The sequence below is a fragment of the Pipistrellus hanaki genome, assembly GCF_964339955.1.
Source record: "Pipistrellus hanaki genome assembly, chromosome: 18".
Taxonomy (NCBI): Eukaryota; Metazoa; Chordata; class Mammalia; order Chiroptera; family Vespertilionidae; genus Pipistrellus; species Pipistrellus hanaki.
In genome coordinates, this window is record NC_140520.1 from 1887352 (window position 1) to 1905545 (window position 18194).

General features: G+C 49.9%; 2 protein-coding genes across 7 annotated transcripts in view; one reads left to right on the top strand and one right to left on the bottom strand.

Moving 5' to 3' along the window:
* SASS6 (SAS-6 centriolar assembly protein) overlaps positions 1 to 12115 on the bottom strand; it is a 22755-nt gene extending 10640 nt beyond the window's left edge. The window contains exons 1-9 of the mRNA XM_084865360.1: positions 11937 to 12115; positions 6669 to 6729; positions 5171 to 5250; positions 4644 to 4748; positions 3583 to 3754; positions 2936 to 3001; positions 2038 to 2157; positions 878 to 1069; positions 45 to 239 (exon numbers count right to left, since the gene is read on the bottom strand). Of these exons, the coding sequence (XP_084721486.1) occupies positions 45 to 239; positions 878 to 1069; positions 2038 to 2157; positions 2936 to 3001; positions 3583 to 3754; positions 4644 to 4748; positions 5171 to 5250; positions 6669 to 6729; positions 11937 to 12001 (1056 nt within the window). The 5' untranslated portion in view covers positions 12002 to 12115. The remainder of the gene's footprint in view (positions 1 to 44; positions 240 to 877; positions 1070 to 2037; positions 2158 to 2935; positions 3002 to 3582; positions 3755 to 4643; positions 4749 to 5170; positions 5251 to 6668; positions 6730 to 11936) is intronic.
* A 116-nt stretch (positions 12116 to 12231) lies between these two features.
* On the top strand, positions 12232 to 18073 carry TRMT13 (tRNA methyltransferase 13 homolog; the record flags this gene model as incomplete). Of its 6 annotated transcripts, none has more annotated exons than XM_084865364.1 (11): positions 12236 to 12476; positions 13742 to 13788; positions 13879 to 13945; positions 14737 to 14799; positions 14971 to 15040; positions 15234 to 15298; positions 15630 to 15797; positions 15973 to 16045; positions 16369 to 16443; positions 17204 to 17633; positions 17878 to 18073. In XM_084865364.1, the coding sequence occupies exons 1-11, from the start codon at positions 12330 to 12332 to the stop codon at positions 18071 to 18073; spliced, it is 1401 nt and encodes a 466-aa protein (XP_084721490.1). In that variant the 5' UTR covers positions 12236 to 12329. The 6 variants fall into 6 exon arrangements, with proteins under 6 accessions (XP_084721494.1, XP_084721490.1, XP_084721491.1 ...); XM_084865363.1 differs by having other exon boundaries at positions 12237 to 12476; positions 15192 to 15298; XM_084865368.1 differs by lacking the exons at positions 17204 to 17633; positions 17878 to 18073 and adding an exon at positions 16777 to 16911 and having other exon boundaries at positions 12232 to 12476; positions 15192 to 15298.
* Between the last annotated feature and the right edge of the window lie 121 nt (positions 18074 to 18194).

Sequence of the window (18194 nt, forward strand, 5' to 3'; positions counted from 1 at the left end):
TCTATAAATGTGATCCCCAATTGGTTCACAACCCTGTGAGAGACCTTCTGTTCCTGGATTGTATCGAACGCTTCCTTTGTCCGCAGGACCAGCTGGTCCTTGTCCTTGAGCTCCTGCTCGAGAACGGCCACTCTGGTCTGCAGCTGGTTGGCGTGCTTCTCCTTCTCGTGGCACTCGGCGTCGAGTGTGGAGTTCTCCCTCCGCAGAGACAGCACTTCCTGCTTCGCCCGCTGCAGCTCCTGGAGGCGGTGAGTGACAGGAGAAAAAGCGGGGTGCTGGTCTGCTTACCGATAATTAAGATGCTTAAAATATAAAACGTCTTCAATAATTCTGAAGCTCTAGTACTGATGTCTTTTTGAAGGATACAAAAGTCTACGGGTACACGTAACTCGTAGATTCGGAATACAGTTATGCAATAGGCTAAAAACTAACCCAATCACAAGGAAAAACAAAACAATCCTAATTTGTGAATAAATTGCAACTTGAAAGAACTAAGAAATGTCTTGAAATCTACAGTTTTAAAAATCACTTAGATAATAAATACTGATTATAATAGAATTTCAAAATACATAAAATAAAGACCTTGTCATTCCACCATCTACACAGTGGCTCTCAAACTGATGTGCGTATGGAAGCACCGGACAAGTTTTAAAACCACTATCCTCGCTTGGCTGAGGGGCTCTGGCACCCAGCCCAAAATACGTCCTCGGCCTGGCTGTCCTGCCCGGGGCCAGCCTGAGAGATTCCGATCGGTCAGTATGAGGTCGGGCCCGGCCAGGCCAGGCGAGACCCTCCCACTGACTTTAGAGAGAACCAGGGAGAACCATAAGAGGGTGAACCGTGCTCTGCCGCTCACACTTCTTTACATCGCCGATACCTCCTCAGCGCCAGCCAGCTTGGCTTTGAGCTCCCTGACGGTGGAGTCGCCTTTGTAGCGCCGCTCGGTGAGGTCTTTGTTGGCCGCCTCCAGCTCGGACAGCCGGCTCTGCAGCTGCTGGGTGCTGCGCTGGTGGAGGACCTCCAGCTCTTTCTTCTGCTGCTCATGCTGCTGCTGGTACTGCATCTGCGCCTGTTACATAATTACATGATACAGTACAGACCAGATTCGAAGGAAAAACACATACGAGAAGGTGTGAAGAAAAAAAATCCTCGTTATTTTTCTCGGTAATTACAAGATTTCCTTGTTTTGAAGAGGAGCTGTTTTCAGTCAACAAAGGCAGATTTACACTCTGATCTCGTTCATAACTCTGCTCCTCCTAAACACACGGCTAGATTTAATGGTCTTCAAGTTGAGGGAAGAAGAATACAGGATGAAGTAAAAAAGCAAACTGCAAAACAGTGTATATAGTGTGAGCCAATGAGAGGGCACATAAGGAACTGTCAGTATTTGCTTTAAACACCATTATATTGTTTCCATTTTTTAAACGTGTTTGGTAATGAAAACAACAATAAAAAACCACACACCCAAATCTGTGAAATCAGCAAGGTACTGTGCCTTAGTTCAGCCCTACGTTTAGTAGTTACATTTTAGCTAAACTAAAATCTGAACATGGTACTAACTGTGTAATACCATGTTGCCTGTCTGACTCATACCACAAACATATCTTAGTAATTTCTGGTGAGTACTACTATCAAATCCTAAATGCTTTTAAAAAATAAACTATTCTTTTCTAATTATGGTAGTTATACATGCTATTAAAGTAAGGTGACCAGACGTCCCGATTTTTAACAATTTGTCCCGCATCCCTTGGCATTTTAAAGAAGTCCCCATTTCTGGAAAGACTGTGTGTGTGTGTGTGTGTGTGTGTGTGTGATTTTTTTTTAAGTAAATATTTACAAATTATATATTATTTACAAGTATGGAGAAAGGTCTGAAAACCCCATTAAATATTTATAGTTTATCTCTAGTTAGTAAGATTTCGAAGGAGACATTTTTACAAACTGTAAAGTCGAACACTGAAGTATGCACGCGTTACTTTATAATGAATACTATGACTAAACAGTAACAAAATGTCCCGTTTCCTCGGAGGTTCCTACCTGCAAGGCCTTCTCCCTCTCACTGGTCAGCTCCTGGGAATGCTTACTCGACAGTTCTGCTGTGTGGGATGCCCATTCATTCCGTAACTTATCTAATTCTTGAACTTTTTCTGATAATGTCTGCATCAGAGTTCAACACAAAATAGTAAGAGTCTCTTAGACAGGTCATTAAGTTAGAACATGCCCATATTTACAAGGATATCAAGGAATATGGAAGCACAGATTTTTAAGAAATACACAAAGATCTTTTGAACTTGAGGAAATCAAGATTAGAATAAAAGCTGTTTGAGATCTGAAACAGCCCACCGGTCAAGCTGGTCTGTCTGTCTTTAATCTTCCGGTTAAATCTGGCTCTTCCCCCGGTCCCTCCTCTGGCAGGAAGACGCACACACCCAGCGGAGCCAGCCGGTCAGAAGCATTCACTTAACACTGAACCTGGGCACAGGCCCCACGGTGGCCGTGCTGTGCAGAACAGCCCACTATCAGACAGTCTGCTCCTCAATCTCAAGTACTAGGGGCAAAAAGTAGTAGCTATGACTGAAAGGAATTAATTCTAAAGGTAACAAAAGGCGAGGGCTCACAGACCACCTGAAAGGCCACTTCAGACAAGAGGAGTGAGGTGAACAGAGCAGAGAGGGAACCTGGACAGACACTGCACATCATCTGACTTAATGAAAAGCCGGAGGAAACAGTCATATGCTGGGAGAACTAAAGTGCTGGGGTGGAATAAAACATCAGAGATAAAGCATCGGATAAGATAACTAACTGGTAGGAAAGAGGTGGAAAAAAGAGGAGGATTCGATGACAGCACACACTTTAAGAAAAATGCACAAAAGCCTGATGGGATTCCAAAACCGATGTCTGGATGACTTACAAAGAAAAAGGAAACCGGATTTACCTTTTGTGTGAAACTCAGTTGCCTAGTAACATCCTCTAGCGATTGTGTCAGTGATAATTTTTCTTCCTGTTTATAAAAATAAAATGATGTAGCTTACAATTTAATTATACTGCTGCTCAAACGTTAGCCAAGTACAGCGTCAACATCAGGCTGGAATTGGTTAGAAACTTGAACCACAGGCCCCACCTCAGACCTCTGAGTCAGAGCCTGTGCCAGCCAGCTCCCTAGCTCTGTGAGCAGTTACACTGTGAGAGGCACTGGCTCCAGCATCTGACGAAGGAGACTTTCTGGAAACGCTGAAGGGGCCTCCAATGCTGCTACAGGGCACTTACTTTATTTCATTCCATTTAAGGCGGGCTAGATGTGCCCGCACGTATCGATAAGCTGACGAAACCATGACCCCAGAGTTTAAGTGACCTGCCCAAGACGGCAGAAAAGTAGTAAAACCCTGGAACCTCACTTTCTCAGGTCCTGGTCCAGTTCTATCTTTGAACCTTGAGTAAGTGAAAAACAAACTCATTATATGTTACAAAAATTTTCTGGACCTCTTATTCAGAAAACAAAACTAAAAGCAACAAAGCTCTTCAGTGCTTTATCCAAGTCCTTGGGTAGCTATTTTAAAAGAATACCTTGAATTCAAATCTTACCTTGCTACATTTCAAACAGCCTGCTAGAAACTTCTTTATCTCCACATCACTGCCGGGTAAAAGTTTTAGGGAGAGGTGTGTAAGATGCTTGAAAGGATTTGTCTCTATCACATTGAGGAGGACAGGAGAGCTGTCCAACACAGCTGCTGGCGACACCAGCTGCAGCAGAAACCTTGGGAAGCGAAGGGCCACGTTAGCACACGGTGAACACAGGGAAACTCTCCCGCTGAGCCACCCCCCACTGCACCCCGTCCCATACCCAGCGGACATCAGTGATTAGAAGGATCAGGAAACGGGCACACTGAAATCCTAGGGGCCAATATGAAAGACTCCCAACGGTAAAATGTGGTAAACTGGTATCAACAGTAAAACATGTAACTTGGCTAAGAAAAATGACTGACTGAAACATAATGAATATATGAATGCCCATGATTTCACGATGAAAGACAGAGGAGAAAAAGCGAAGAACTAAAAAAACAAACTGAAACCACAAAAAGAACTAGAGTAACAACTTCATACTCTAAAAATTGACAATTTAAAAGAATTAAGCATTTATCCTTTATTGTATGACTTTTCAGAGTAATCAAATCACCCTAATTGATGAGGGTAAGTTCTTGATCATAAATAAATTATATCCAATAAATGTAGAGAGAATCGGATTAGAAAGCATAATTTTGTAGTCTCTGCTGACATAACTGATTTGATCAACAACCACCAAGCAGCAGCAGCAGATAAAGGCTGGAGACCTTCACAGTGAAAGGATCAGGCCCCAGCACCCCCACACACCACTCATTCTCTCCTTTTCCACGCTCGTTATAAACACATACACTTGATGCTATTAAATATTTCAGATAATGAAAATTAAAAGTAAATATTTCTGATTTTAATCGTGAGATCAATAAATTTAAGATTTCTTGGAGCCCTGGAACCCCGTTTTTAAGACGAACAGGGACACCTGTCACACACAGAACAGGGGGCCGGCGGCTCGTCCTGGCCCAGAGCGGGTGCGGACACCTGTCACACACAGAGAACACTGGCCCAGGGCGGGTGCGGACACTCACCTGGGGACCTCCTGGGCATGCTCCTGCGTGCACTGCTGCAGCAGATCTATAAATTTCTGCGGGAAAGCTAAAAAGTCTACCAGAAGACCTTGCTGGAATTTTAAACTACACAGAAAACAGGAAAAGGTATTTTTAGAAAATTCAACTACTATCTTTTATTATAATTAACACCCTGGAAGATAATTTTTTTTCTTTACTAACCATGCATAATCAAGATTTAATAAACTAGGAAACTTAAAGTTTTATAATATTCATTCAGTGAGAGGGAAAAGGTCAATAAATTTAGCTAAAGATCCAAATTTCTGAGCCATTGTAAGCAGAACTCTAATAATCTATGAAATACTTATTTTCCCCAAAACATTCTGAGTAATTAGAGTATAAATAGTCCAGTGTTCCCAAAATACCTGAATGTTCCCAATAGGCATGTATGTTTCAAAGAGAATAGTATTATACCAATGCATTCATAGAACTTAAAAGCTTACTTATCCCTAGATTAAATAAAAGATCAGAGAAGTAAATCTGGTTACCTCTGAAAATCCTCCTCAGATATAACAAGGTTATAGAGGAAAAATGGGTCAGTGTCATCAGTCAGACGGATAACTAAATCCTAAAAGAAAGAGATTTTAATGTGTTTAGTAGCCGTGGCTGTGAGTGAAAGGTGAGATCACCCACATCAATGCACCCGCATGGAGCTTCAGCTGGCTCTGCTCCCCGGAGCGCTGGCTCTCCTAGTCTCACAGACCTCCGTCTTCACAGGGGGGGATTCTGCCCTGAGAGCGCCATGGGGTGCGGTGAGGGGAGAAATAGAGGGGAAGGAAGTGAAGCAGGTGCTAGGAGTTTTAAGTGTAGGGATGTCCTCCTGGCAGAGCCTTGGGAAAATTCAGCCCCAGCCCTTGCTGCACTAGGACACAATGGCAAAAACATTCTTTACCACCGCCTATGCCATAATGAACTACACTTCCAGTTTCCTGCAAGTTAACTGTCTGGTATTTCAAAAGTGGCGCGCTCACATGAGCACAAATCACAACCGTCCACCCTGGGAAGGAGCATCTGTCCCTCGGGCAGAGGGCGGTGTCGGGTGGCCCGCGGCCCTCCCGCTCCAGATGGCCCATGGGAACCGCCTGCCTCGGTTCAGGGCGCCAGCACTTTCACCAGACCTGCTTCCAGACCAAGCTCACCGTGCGCCAGCTCGGCCCAGCAGCCCAGGCTGGCAGAAGTACCCGGCATCCCGGCTCAGGGGGCACGGGGTAAGGAAAACAGGCAGAGGACGAGATGACGAAGGAGACAATAACGAAACAGCACTGGGCTCAGGGTCAGGTTCCACCTGACATGAAACTGCTTGTGGCTACTGAGGACTGTTAGGGCCCTGAGGAGAGCGAGAACACGAAGAGGTCCCGGCACGCACAGGAATAACATGGATGACCTCGTCCCAAAACCAGCAGCCCAGGCGTTTGCTCTGCCAGGATGCCCTGTTTTTTAAGCAACTGCAACTGCTGTACTTCCTGATCCACCCCAAGATACTGTTCAAAACTGCGGCTGCTGCCAGCACTCCCGGTCCCCGGCTGTTTTAGAGAAAGCCGGGGTGGAGAAAACCATGCCCGACTTCTCAGCCCAGCCGTCTGTACCCGTCTGAGGACCACAGAGGACCGATGCTCCAAATGCCGCTCTTCAAAAGACCAAGGGAAGGTTTAAGAACTCTCCCTGCGGAGATGATCTGTGCCCTGGTGAGCACGCACACCATGAAACCCGCTAGGGTAGCAATAGCTGTTCTAGCATCATAAGTGTCCTGGGCAAGCCTCAGGGCCCAGCCTCCAGCCTCCCTTCTCCTGAGCTTTAGAAATACGTGATATAATAGTCTCTCAGTGATCGTAGTACATCCTACCACTCCGCACCTGCAAGTTACAAAATGGCCCCAAATTAAAAGCAAAACAGGTGTAAAAAAAAGATCTCACATTCTTAAACAACGAAAACAATTCTCTGCAATGTAACCAATTATCAGAGTTCAAAAGCGAAGTGAACACCCACCTTCCTGTGGACCGGATTAGACACCGCGTGCAGCTCAATGCTCACTCTAACGCTGACTCTCCTGTGTGAAGACACAAGCCCGGCGTCAGAAGCAGTCACAGCACAGGGACCCCACCTCCCAGCCCCGCTGCAGGCCTTCCCCAGGTGTTCCCGCTGTGAGGTGTCGGGGAGGCACCTGGGTTAGTCACTCACGTCCTATTCTCCCACCAGGAGGCAGGAATCAGGCCATTAACCTGAGCTAAGTGTGTCTCTCCTGTGAACCGGGGTTGTCAGGAGGAGTGAGAGGGAAAGGAAGGGGAAGCCTAGGACTAGCCTGGACCGTAACCTACTATCCTGATTCTGAAACAGCATCTGCTGAAAGATAAACCACCAATTTAATAACTTTTCACATTAAAACAATTAGCAATTCAAATAATCAAATGATTTCTGAGATTCCATTTGAAAAACTTAAAATGTGATGTAATATTAAGATACTGGAATGTTGAGTCAAGGACTAGGATAACATATTCCCTCCCCTCACACACAAAAAAATGTTATTTTTTCAGATCCACAAAGTACCTCTGTTCAATATACTCCATGCGGTATATGCACACAAGTACACCAACAGGTTACCACCTATCTTATTCTAGAGCAGTGGTGGGCACACTCATTAGTCCACAGAGCCAAATATCAACAGCACAACGACTGAAATTTCTTTTGAGAGCCACATTTTTTAAACTTAAACTCTAGAGGTAGGCACATTGCTATTAACCTAATCAGGGTCCTCCTCAGCTGGCCTCTGCTAAACACTCCAGGGGCCAAAGAGCCTCATGTCTAGAGGCACTCGAGGCCTAAAAGGAAGAAATCGGAGTTCCCACATTCTGTACCGCACCCTATACCGCACCCAGTACTGACCAGAGGCATATAAATAAGGGTGCTCATAAACATTAACCAAATTGAACAAAGATATTTAAATAACTGGGAAAATATTGGCAAAAAACCATCTCTACAAAAGTGGTTCTCAAACTACTGTGCTAGAATTAAATAAATGACATGGAAAGGGAAAGAAACAATTTGTTCAGTATTAAGTTATCCTTCTAAAGGAGTGTTTGAAAGCTTTCGAACAGCCCACCACTTCCTGTGCGCTACAGAAAAAGCAAGTAGGAAGAATTATCTTTAAACCCACGGAATGTTGTTTCTGTTTTGCTAGTATTTGGAACAGTACAAGTAAAGCAGATCAGATTACTACTCCAATTCCACTTAAATTAAGCGTCCTAGGGGCTGGGGAGGAGAGAACCTTCCCGACTCCAAATGTGTGAGGAAAGCACAATCATATCAGTGCTTGTTACACGTGTTCCCAGTGCTCACATGCATCAGATGTTGGGAGAGAAGAGGAGGAAAGGCCCGGACTAAAGCTATTCCCCGTGTGTACCGAACTCCCCCAGCCTCCCCAAGTGTCTCCTAGAAAAATCTCTGCTTCAGGGGGTACACTGTCTGAAATCTGAAATCCTGTTTTACCGATTGTAATGGCTAATGCCATAGGAACATTATAAAACAAACCAATAAAACCTCAATAAACATGCTATTTCTCAGAACAGACGCCACATTCTGAGCAATGCAGACATCTACAAAACACCTTCCTGGTCAGGTAGGTAAACCTGGCATCAGCAGACCTGGATTCCAGCCCACCTCTCCCGCCCAGAAGCTGTGGCCTTCAGCTCTCGACTCAAACGATTGAAAGGCACCCTAAGCCAGGTACTGCGCTGGGTGCTAGGGTTACAAACCGAAACAAACATGTCCATGTCCTCACAGAGACCCGATTCAATGGCCTGACCCCAGGTTTGCTTCTGATTGTGTTGTGGGCGCCCAGAGAGGGAAGCGGAGAGGCCCACTGGCTGCGTGCCCACACTGCTGAGCCCCTGCCAGCCCTGGGATACTCCGCCTTAGCTGACAGCAGCCACCTTAGCCAATGCCATCTGTCCTTCCAGGGAGGGCCTGAGGGCAGCTCTACACCTGGTGAAGGTCACACTGCGGAGCCCAAACCAGCACTCTGGTTTTTCCGACATCACGTTATCCAAGAAATAAGGTCAATTAATCTCACCTCGGGCAGCCTTGAACAGAGCCTTATGTGGCCGGGATTTAAGACCGACCTTGACAGTTAAGAAGGCAGAGGCACTGGAGGCCGAGGGGAGCGGGACGAGAGGCAGGGCTGAGAGAATGGGCTGCACTCGGAGGGTAACGAGTAGTCTAGTGTGACTGCCACGTGGGAGGGCGGAGCTCAGGAAACAAGAATGAAAAAGCGGGTTGGTGTCAAATCACGGGCGTCAACATTTTCACCACTTCCCTCCAGACAGGTCTCCGAGCAGTGCCACCTCTAACGGGACTGCCTCCTTCCCCATGACGTCAGTAATCTGTAAACCTCACGCATTAATCACACGTTAATAACAGGTAACGTTGAGGGAATGCGTACTATGCTACAGGCACTGCTTGTTCTAATTCATTTCAAATTCATAATACTCCATGAGGCAGGTACTTTTACACCGATTTACAGATGGGCACAGAGACATTAGTGAACAAACGAACCCGACAACAAGCCTGTACAAAACGAAGGGATTTCAAGCCAATGTGGCCCTGCTGAACCTGAGCCCGGGCGGGCTGCCTCTCCCCGGAGAGTGGCTCCCTATGGAGCTCGGGTTCCCGAGGACCAGGAGGAAAACCGGGTTCCCGAGGACCAGGAGGAAAACCGGGGTTTCTGCTGCTGCTGGGGCTGGAAGTGCGGAGGCAGGAGCTTTCTGCTCCAGCACCTCGGACAGTTCCTGGTGCGCAGTGGGCACTCATAAATCTATGTGTTGAGCTGAACGGGCCTTGAACACTTGACTAGAGAGTCAGCACTGTTTTCCCGTAGGTCAGGGATCAGCAAACTTTTCCTGTCAGGGGCCAGACAGGTCTCTGCAGGCCACAGGTCTCTGCCACCATTACTCATCTCTGCCCTCGTAGCTAAAAGCAGCCACAGGGGGTTCCTAACAGATTGGAATGGCTGTGCTCCAATGAAAGGAAGGCTTCACTCACACAACGGGCAGTGGGCACTGGCCCTGGGAGCTAGTTTGCTGACCTCTGCCATGGATAGGAAGGCTTCTTTCTAAACAGGAGAGTGAAAGGGTGTCTTAAATTCGGAGATATTCTCAATTACTAGTAAATGAGAGGCGGAGAGTGAGAGCAGCAGACAGGAGCAATTAACCAGTTAATAGCTGTGGGATTTCGGGCTAACTTCCAGGTGGCCATTTCTGCGATTGGCAGAGAACAACCTGGCACCATCCAACCCCAGGAGCTTCTGCTTATGGTTCACACATGAACTCCCCTCTGCGGCCCACACCGAACCCTCAGCAGAGACACCGCCTTCGGGACTCCGCCCCCAGCCCAGAACCAGCCGCTTCACCTTCGCCCATCCCTTTATCTAAGCCAGTGTAAACCCTCTTAAAGCAACTTACCCCAGTCTCCCCAACACACACACACACACACACACACACACACACACACGCGCGAGGTGCATGTGAACACTCGCCCACGCCAGCACGGCTTTCCCCGTGGTCTGCTGCTGGCAGTGGAGGCTTCATGCCCAGCAATGGCCCAGTAAGCCCTTCGCTTTACAAAGGCCTTCAGCTGTGGCCGTTAACATTTTCTGCTCAACAACACAATGAGATGGAGAAGAGCTAGGAGCTCCGATGCTGGAACCTTTCATCTTTCTATATTCATTCTAGAACGGTGCTGTGTCTGATCGAGAGAGAATGGAGGCCGCGAATATGAGCCACATAATAATTTCACGTTTTCCAGAGTCACCTTTAACCCAACAGACCCCAAGTATCGCCATCTTAATATACATAATCAGCAGGAAAGCCGAGATAGTCTACACCCCTCTTTTTCAGAGAGCCTTCGAAGTCCAGTGCGCATTTCACTCCACGCACATCCGGCTGGATCAGTTCCAATTCAACTGTCCGCAGCCACAGGGGCCGCACTGGGGCAGCGGGAGAGAACGACGGGCAGAAAGAGCCCGCACACCTCCATCCGCAGCCGCCCGGCCTGCCAGCGGGTTCTGGGCCGCACTGAACTACATACTAGTTTCCCACTCCCCAGTAAATCACTGCCTCTTTTCCATGCCACATGTTCACGCCTGCCCTCCTAACAGTCACCTGGCAGGCATGTTACACCAGTGTTACACATGAGAAGCCGGGAGACGCCTGATGAGTGGTGGAACCAAGACAACATCTTGGGGGGGGGAGGGAGTTTAAGGAGAGTAAAGGGGGGTGTGCATGCGGGGATGGAAGGAGACTTGACGTGGGCCGGTGAACACAATACAAAACGCAGAACTGTACACCTGAAACCTACGTGATTTTATCAGCCAAGGTAACCCCGATAAAATCAACAAAGGGGGCGAGGGGGGTGGCATGGCTCAGTAGTTGAGCTTCCATCTATGAACCGTGAGGTCACCCTTGGATTCCTGGTCAGGGCACAGGCCCGACCTGCGGGCTCCATCCCCACTGGGGGGGCGAGCAGGAGGCAGCTGATCAGTGATTTTCATCATTAGTTTCTATCTCCTTCTCCCTCTCCCTTCCTCTCTGAAATCAACAAAAATACTTTAAAAAAAAAAAAAAAAAAAAAAAAAAGGAGGGGGAATTCCATTACCTGATTTCTGGCCCAACCTCTCTATATGAAAGCTGTCCTTGCGTTTGCCCGGCGATGGGTCTTGATTCCTACCCCCCGGGGCTGTCTACCCGCCCCTGCGGCCCCTGCGCGGGGCCAGGCGTTCGGCCCGTCGGCGACCTTTACATGAGTGCCTGGACTTTCTGGTTGGCCCCAATGGTTTCCAGCCGATTTTAGTCACTTAAAAAAGTGTCATAAATGGGAATGGGCGATACAGCTGGAAAAATTGGCTGTTCTGAAGGCGAAGCTCAAATGGACTTCTGACAGAACCCCAAGACCGGGAGCCACGGCCCGAGCCCCGGCGCCAGCAGCCGGGCCCCTGTCCCACCTGTCAAAGCGGCCCGGGCTCTCCCTCCCGCCCCGCACCCCCTGGGGCGGCCCCCGCCTCCCGCCCCGCCTCCCTGCGCGTCCTCGGCAACGGCCACCCGGCGAGACGGGGGGCCCCGCGTCCCCGCTGAGTCCCCCGACCCCGCGTCCCGGGGCCGCCGGCCCGACACCCCGCCGCCCGCCGCAGCCCACCGGCCCGAGCCGCCATCTTCCCCCCGGCCGACCCCAACCGCCGCCCGCAGGCAGCGGGGACCGCGGGCTCACCTCTCCTCGCAGTCTCTGCACTTCACCTGCAGCGGGACGAGCTCCTGGAACAGGACCTGGCTCATGCTGGACCGCTGTCCCGCCGCCGCGCGCCGCGTCCACAGGCCGGGCTCCGGCACCCGCCTCGGCGGCGTCCGGTCCCGCTCAGGTTTGAGTTTGGCGCTCGACTTCCGCTGAGGGGGCGGGGCTTAGGAATAGCCGGAAGCTGCAGGCGGGTTGGACCTCGCCGGCCACCGTCCCCTCCTTCCGGTCGGCAAGGGGGCGGGGCTGGCCGAGCGGAAGTCCCGGCGTCCACCGGCGTGGCGGGTCCGAGGCGGCCATCTTTGATAAGGGAAAGGTTCCCGCAGGGAGCCGACCACTGTCCCTCCCTTCGCTCGCCGCTGGCCTTGAACTATGGCGGCCCCTGCGCCGGCTCCGCACGCGACCGGCTTCCCCGCCGAAGGTCGCTGCGGGTTCTACGTGGCGAAGAAGAAGAGGTTCTGCAGGATGGTGGCGGCCGCCGGCAGGAGGTTCTGCGGCGAACACGCCGGCGCCGCGGAGGTGCGGTAGCTCCCCGGCCCCGCCCCTCCCCTCTCGCCCCGAGTTCGGACTCAGTGTCCCGGGTTTTCTGCCTTTTCACTCCGCCGCCCTCCGGGAGCCGCTCCCGCTGGGGCCCGTGGTCCACCGCCTCCTCCGCCAGTGCGGCCGGAGCTTCTGAAAGAAGCACAACTTGAAAGCCCGTTACGCCTGCTTTGCTGGGGAGGCGGAGGGAAGGTTTTGTCTTCATTTCCGGTGACAGTTGACGTTCGGTATCAGTTTGTAGTGGTTTGAGGTGAACAGCGTAGTGTTGACGAAGTGACACCCCCCCACCGCGCCCCAATTTCCAATCCCGGAAATTAACAGTCCGCGCGGACACCCGGGCTCACCCCAAGGATGCCCCCACTCCCCCGCCAGCTCCTTGAGGGGCAGAGTTTTATTTTTATTTTTTTGGTTGCAGTTAACACTCAATATTCTGTTAGTTTCAGGTATACAAAAGTGATTAGACATTCATATAACTTAAGAGGTGACACCCCCTCCCTCCCCATAACGCCAGCACCCAGCTGGCCACTTAGTGGTTATGACACTGTTAGGACTCTATTCCCTGTGCGGTGCTGTTCTGTGACTGCTCATTTTTTTTTTTAATCTTTATTGTTGAAAATGTAACAGGTGTTCCCCTAGCTGGAGCTGAGAACCAGGCCTCCGAGCACTGCCCTGTCCCCTCGGATCCCAGGGAATGTTGGCTAGCGTTGCCCACACTAATTTCCTTTGAATGTTCCTAGTGCATATAGTTCCTTCCGTGACTTAGGAACAAATAGGGGGTGACTCTGCTCGTCTGTAGAATTTGGCCACCTAACAAATGGTTAAAATGTCCTGATGCATCGTTCCTAAGACCCTATCTTTGAACATCTCTGAAATCAGAATGTATCCTGAAATCGATGACATCACAGCTTAAATTGGCGGTATTTTTTGTCTCTCAGTGGTGCCTACACTAATAGCGCGTGTTTTCGTCGGTGCTCTCATAGATTCAGTTTCATACGCAGGCCTTCTTTATAACCTGTTTGAAGCTGCAGAGCCTCGTTGTCCAAAGCAGTGTTTGCTCACGTGTACGTAAGCGAGCTACACCGGACACTGATTGTTGAACCCTGTGACCTCACTGTGCCCATGTTTTATTAATGGCCACTTAGGAGCCTTTGCTTTGTTTCGGGATTACACCAAAGGCAAAGCTAATACCTGTAAGCAATGCATTTGATATTTGATTCAAATAAATATATCCTTTTTTTTACTAGGAAGAAAATGCTCGAAAAAGAATCCTGTGTCCTTTAGATCCGAAACAGTAAGTACGGGGTCAGATAAGGGTTTTTTCTGTGCCGGAAACAGTAATTGTCACAAGTCTTATTTTAAATAATTTTCTCTTCAAATGTAGCACCGTGTACGAAGATCAGTTAGCAAAGCACTTGAAAAAATGCAACTCAAGAGAGAAGCCAAAACCTGTAAGTAGCTGATGAGTAAAGCTGAATGGTGAGCGTGTGCTGTGTGATGTTGGTGCAGGCGCAGTAGATTACAGATGTGAACATTGAACCCTCGTCGCCAAGGCTTGAATGCAGTCACTGCGTTTGCAGGTGTGAAGGCCAGCTCTGCGTCCGACTGAGTCCTCGTGCAGATAATAGGATTTTATGCAAGCAGAGTGTAGTTCAGAGAATAATTTCACAATGCATTTATTCAAAAATACGCCCTTAGTGCCTCCTAGGGTTATTCCAATTAATAGTTCCCAAGGGGCTTATTTGAAACTGGTAAGTAAGCTGTAAAGAACGGGTATCGTAATAAGGTCAACGGAAAGAGTGCGCATGTGATAACACACATTTATGTAAAAATTAAAATTAAGTCCAAGAGACCAAGAAAGGCTTCCCAGAGAGAATGATTATCTATTTTCATTAGTATTTTAGGTGGAAGAAATCAGACCTAAATTGTTGAAACATCAGTATCTTATCTCTGGTGTTGGTCATGCTTCCTGTCTGATCAGCAGCCACAGGTATAGCTGATGCTTGGTTTTTGCTTTAACGCTGTAAACAGAACTGACACAGCCCTCAGTCCGCGCTGTAGCGAGGTTAAGACGCTCATAGACAATTAGTTTCTGATGACTTTCTCAGACTACAGATACTCACGGAACCACTCACTAGGAGATCCGTGAGCACAGAGGTCTTTGTTCTGTTCTCTCCTGTGGTGAATCCTCCGTACCAAAGCTAATGATTTTTATGTGTGTTTTTTTGTTTTTTTTATTAAGGACTTTTTTATTCAAGATATTAATGCAGGCCTAAAAGACGAAACAGAAATACCTGAACAGTTAGTAAGTACTTGACTTTTTACTTTTAAACAATATTTATAAGCTGTCTCCACGTTGAATAAGCTGCGTTCCAATTTTTGTTTGGAAAAAGTTAATTTTTTAAAACTTAGAATGCATTTTCCTATAGAATCGATATTCTTGGTGATCAGCTCACTCCTCTTTTTTTGTATATAGGTTCCAATTTCTTCTCTCCCTGAAGAGCAGTTGGAAATTCTAATTAAGAAGTTGAAAAAAGTAAGTGAGGGTAAGTCTGCCTAACGTTGCGAGTTCAAGCATTGTGAGAACAGTCAGGTGGTCCGGGAACGGCACCAGTGGCTCAGGATTTGCCCAGCGCTGTCCAGAGCCCCGTGGTTTCCGTTTGGTTGCTTAAGCTCTTGTGCTTGCGTTTGGCACAGGTTTGAACTCTACACTTAAAGATCAAATTATGTCCCACCCAGCATTGCATGATGCCCTTAATGACCCTAACAATGGGGACTCTGCCACCAAACACCTGAAGCAGCAGGTACGTGCAGGCCACGCTGATCTGAACACGCTCTGGTCTGTCAGCAGCTAACACTCTGTTCCTTCCGAGCATAGCTACTAACGAGCTTTCTCTCGGCCTGCCTTTCCGGGAGGAACCCTCCCGCTCCAAAATCTTACAGACGTCTGCCTGACTGTGGGTCTGAGCACTGCGTGTTAAATGTTTACAAACAAAGCAAGAGAAGACTATTTAAAGCCACACACACATCTTCCCTGTGACCTCGCCGCCTTCTGTAGCATTCCTCCCGCTGTTTTTCCCACTTGAGCCGGATGTGTTTGCTCTCGTTTATAAAATAATCTCGAGAGGTTTGCAGGCTTCTATTTTAGGTAACATTGAGAAATTAAAGTTACTTGGCCCAAGAAGATGCTTTGTTGAGTTTGGAGCAGGAAAGGGGAAATTGTCTCACTGGGTTGATATTGCCTTAAAAGATGCCGAAGAAGTCCACTTCATCCTCGTAGAGAAGGTGCCCACGAGGTTCAAGGTGAGCGGCCGGCGCGCCCTGCCCCCGATGTGCGCGCACTTCCTCGTAAACGGGGCGTGTCTCCTAGAGGGGGTTTTGCTCTGGATTTTGAAAACAAATAGCACTGATTTGTTTTCATAAAGCTTTTTCTGAAACATCAAAAAGCCTCGGTTATAATAATGTTCTGTTTGTGCAGGTAGATGGCAAACACAGAAAGGAAAATGCAGTGTTTCAGAGACTTCAGATTGACATCCAGCACCTGTGTCTGAGTGAGTTGCATAGCTTTCTGTTGTCGGCCATTCATCACAGACGTTCCCAACTCGGGTTGCTTGGGAGTCCAGCCACACATGACACCCTGCAGGGGCGAGGCCAGGCCTGGGCAGGCGGCTGCCACGCTGCTCGCCCTCAGCCCCGTGCCCCTCCTCCAGCCGCTGCGTCCTGGAGCCTCATTCCTGAACCACCAAGTGCGAGTGTTTGTTGGAGTCGCTCTCAGCCCTAAAATTCAGACTCTACTTAGTTCTCTGCTTGGGAGGCCCCGTCAGGCCTTAGCCCACAAGGGGGCTGACTGAGTTCTCCTTTCTCTCCACTGCAGACAGGATTCCCGTGCTGAGCAGGGAGAAGCTGCCCGTGGTGGGAATCGGAAAGCACCTGTGTGGAGCGGCCACAGGTAAGCATGCACACCCATCACGTCTGCATCTTTTGAGGTCCTAGCGCATGGCCCTGCTATTTCAGGGGTCCCTCCATGTTCCTGTCACGTGGCCACAGCTCGGTGGTCTGCACGGTAGCACTGGCCCCGTGGGCGAGCAGACAGAGGGCCGCCTGCTCAGCTGCTCATGGCCCCGGGTGAGGTCATGTGAGATCAGACATGGGCGCTCCAGGGTGAGGTCATGTGAGATCATACATGGGCGCTCCTGCTCCCTTCTTGAATGGCGTGCTTCTCCCGGAGGCTCTCTTCCTTCCCGGTTCTCCCTCTGCGTCTTCCCTCCATCTCTCCTTTCAGGACTGGCCCCTCCGCCAGCCTGCACGGACACCTGCCTCTTCGTGTCTCTCTGTGGCTTTTCTTGAGATGCAAAGCTCCGTGGCTGGTCAGTGTAGGGAGATGAATTTGCTCAGGCCTTTCCTCAGCCAGGGCAGGAGGCCTGAGGTCAGTCCCAGTCTTTGGACTGAACGGTTTTGCAAACTAGATCTTAAGCTTCAGACAGTGCTACTGGGAAGTAGACTCTACGCAGAAAAGATCATTCAAGAAAGGGAGACGATAATGAGAAAAGAGCAACTCCGAACAAAGCTGACCATTCAGAAGAGACTGGTCGCTGGGGGACAGCTAAGCAGGCGGCTGCTTCTGGCTGGGGGTTTTAAAAGCCATCGTGCCCCCTCGACGTGAAAGGATCATGGGAAAGACGCGGCCGTGGGCGGGGCTGTGTTTGCAGATCTTGCATTACGCTGTCTGGTGGAAACGTATGGCGCCAGCCGTGAGGAAGGGAGCGAAGAGCCTTCAGCCAAACGCATCAGGAACGATAAAGCAGACGGAAGCCTGGACGCCGCGGCCAAGGCCGGCGGTGACAGCGGCGCGGCGGCGGCCGGGGCCCCGGTGGCTGGCATCGTGGTGGCGCTGTGCTGTCACCACCGGTGCGACTGGAGACACTATGTGGGCCAGGACTACTTCCGGGCGCAGGGCCTGGGCGCCCGGGAGTTCCACTATTTCCAGCGCATGAGCAGCTGGGCGACGTGTGGGATGCGGACGGCGGCTGTGGCGGCCTCCAGCGTCCCCGGGACGAGAGAGGACGAGAGCGAGGACGGCGAGGAGCATGACGGCGGGGGACACAGAGGCCCGGAGGACCGCGCGGGGCCGTGGCCCGGGTGAGTGACCAGCTGGACAGCTCCGGGCGGGTCTGCTACCGTCTCTGCTCTCAGACGAACGCTGCCAACGTTCGCTCACGCAGACGTGTCCGGCCCTACGTTAACAGACTGAGTTTCCATGTGGTCATAGGGAGCTGCCTGGGGAGCAGGCACTCGGCGCTCAGGGCTGGGCTTCCCGGAGCAGGAGCCACCAAAGCGCTCTGTGCAAACTGACCGGCCTGGCCTCGCCGTGTGCTCCCTGCAGGGGTCTCCCCGGGGCGGAGAAGGAGCGGCTGGGGCGCCTGTGCAAGCTGCTGATCGACCAGGGCCGCCTGCAGTACCTCCAGCGGAGGGGCTTCCGGGCCACGCTGCAGCGCTACACGGACCCCGCCGTGTCCCTGGAGAATGTGCTGCTCACCGCCTTGCCGGCCCAGGCTCCGGCCGCCGACACCACTGCCTGACGGAAAAGGAGCTGGACGCCATCTGTCTTCCACCAAATAAGGCCTCCCACTGTGTTTTTATACTCATGGAAATACCATTTATAGCAGGTAACATGGACTTTAAAAAACGTTGTGCCTCATT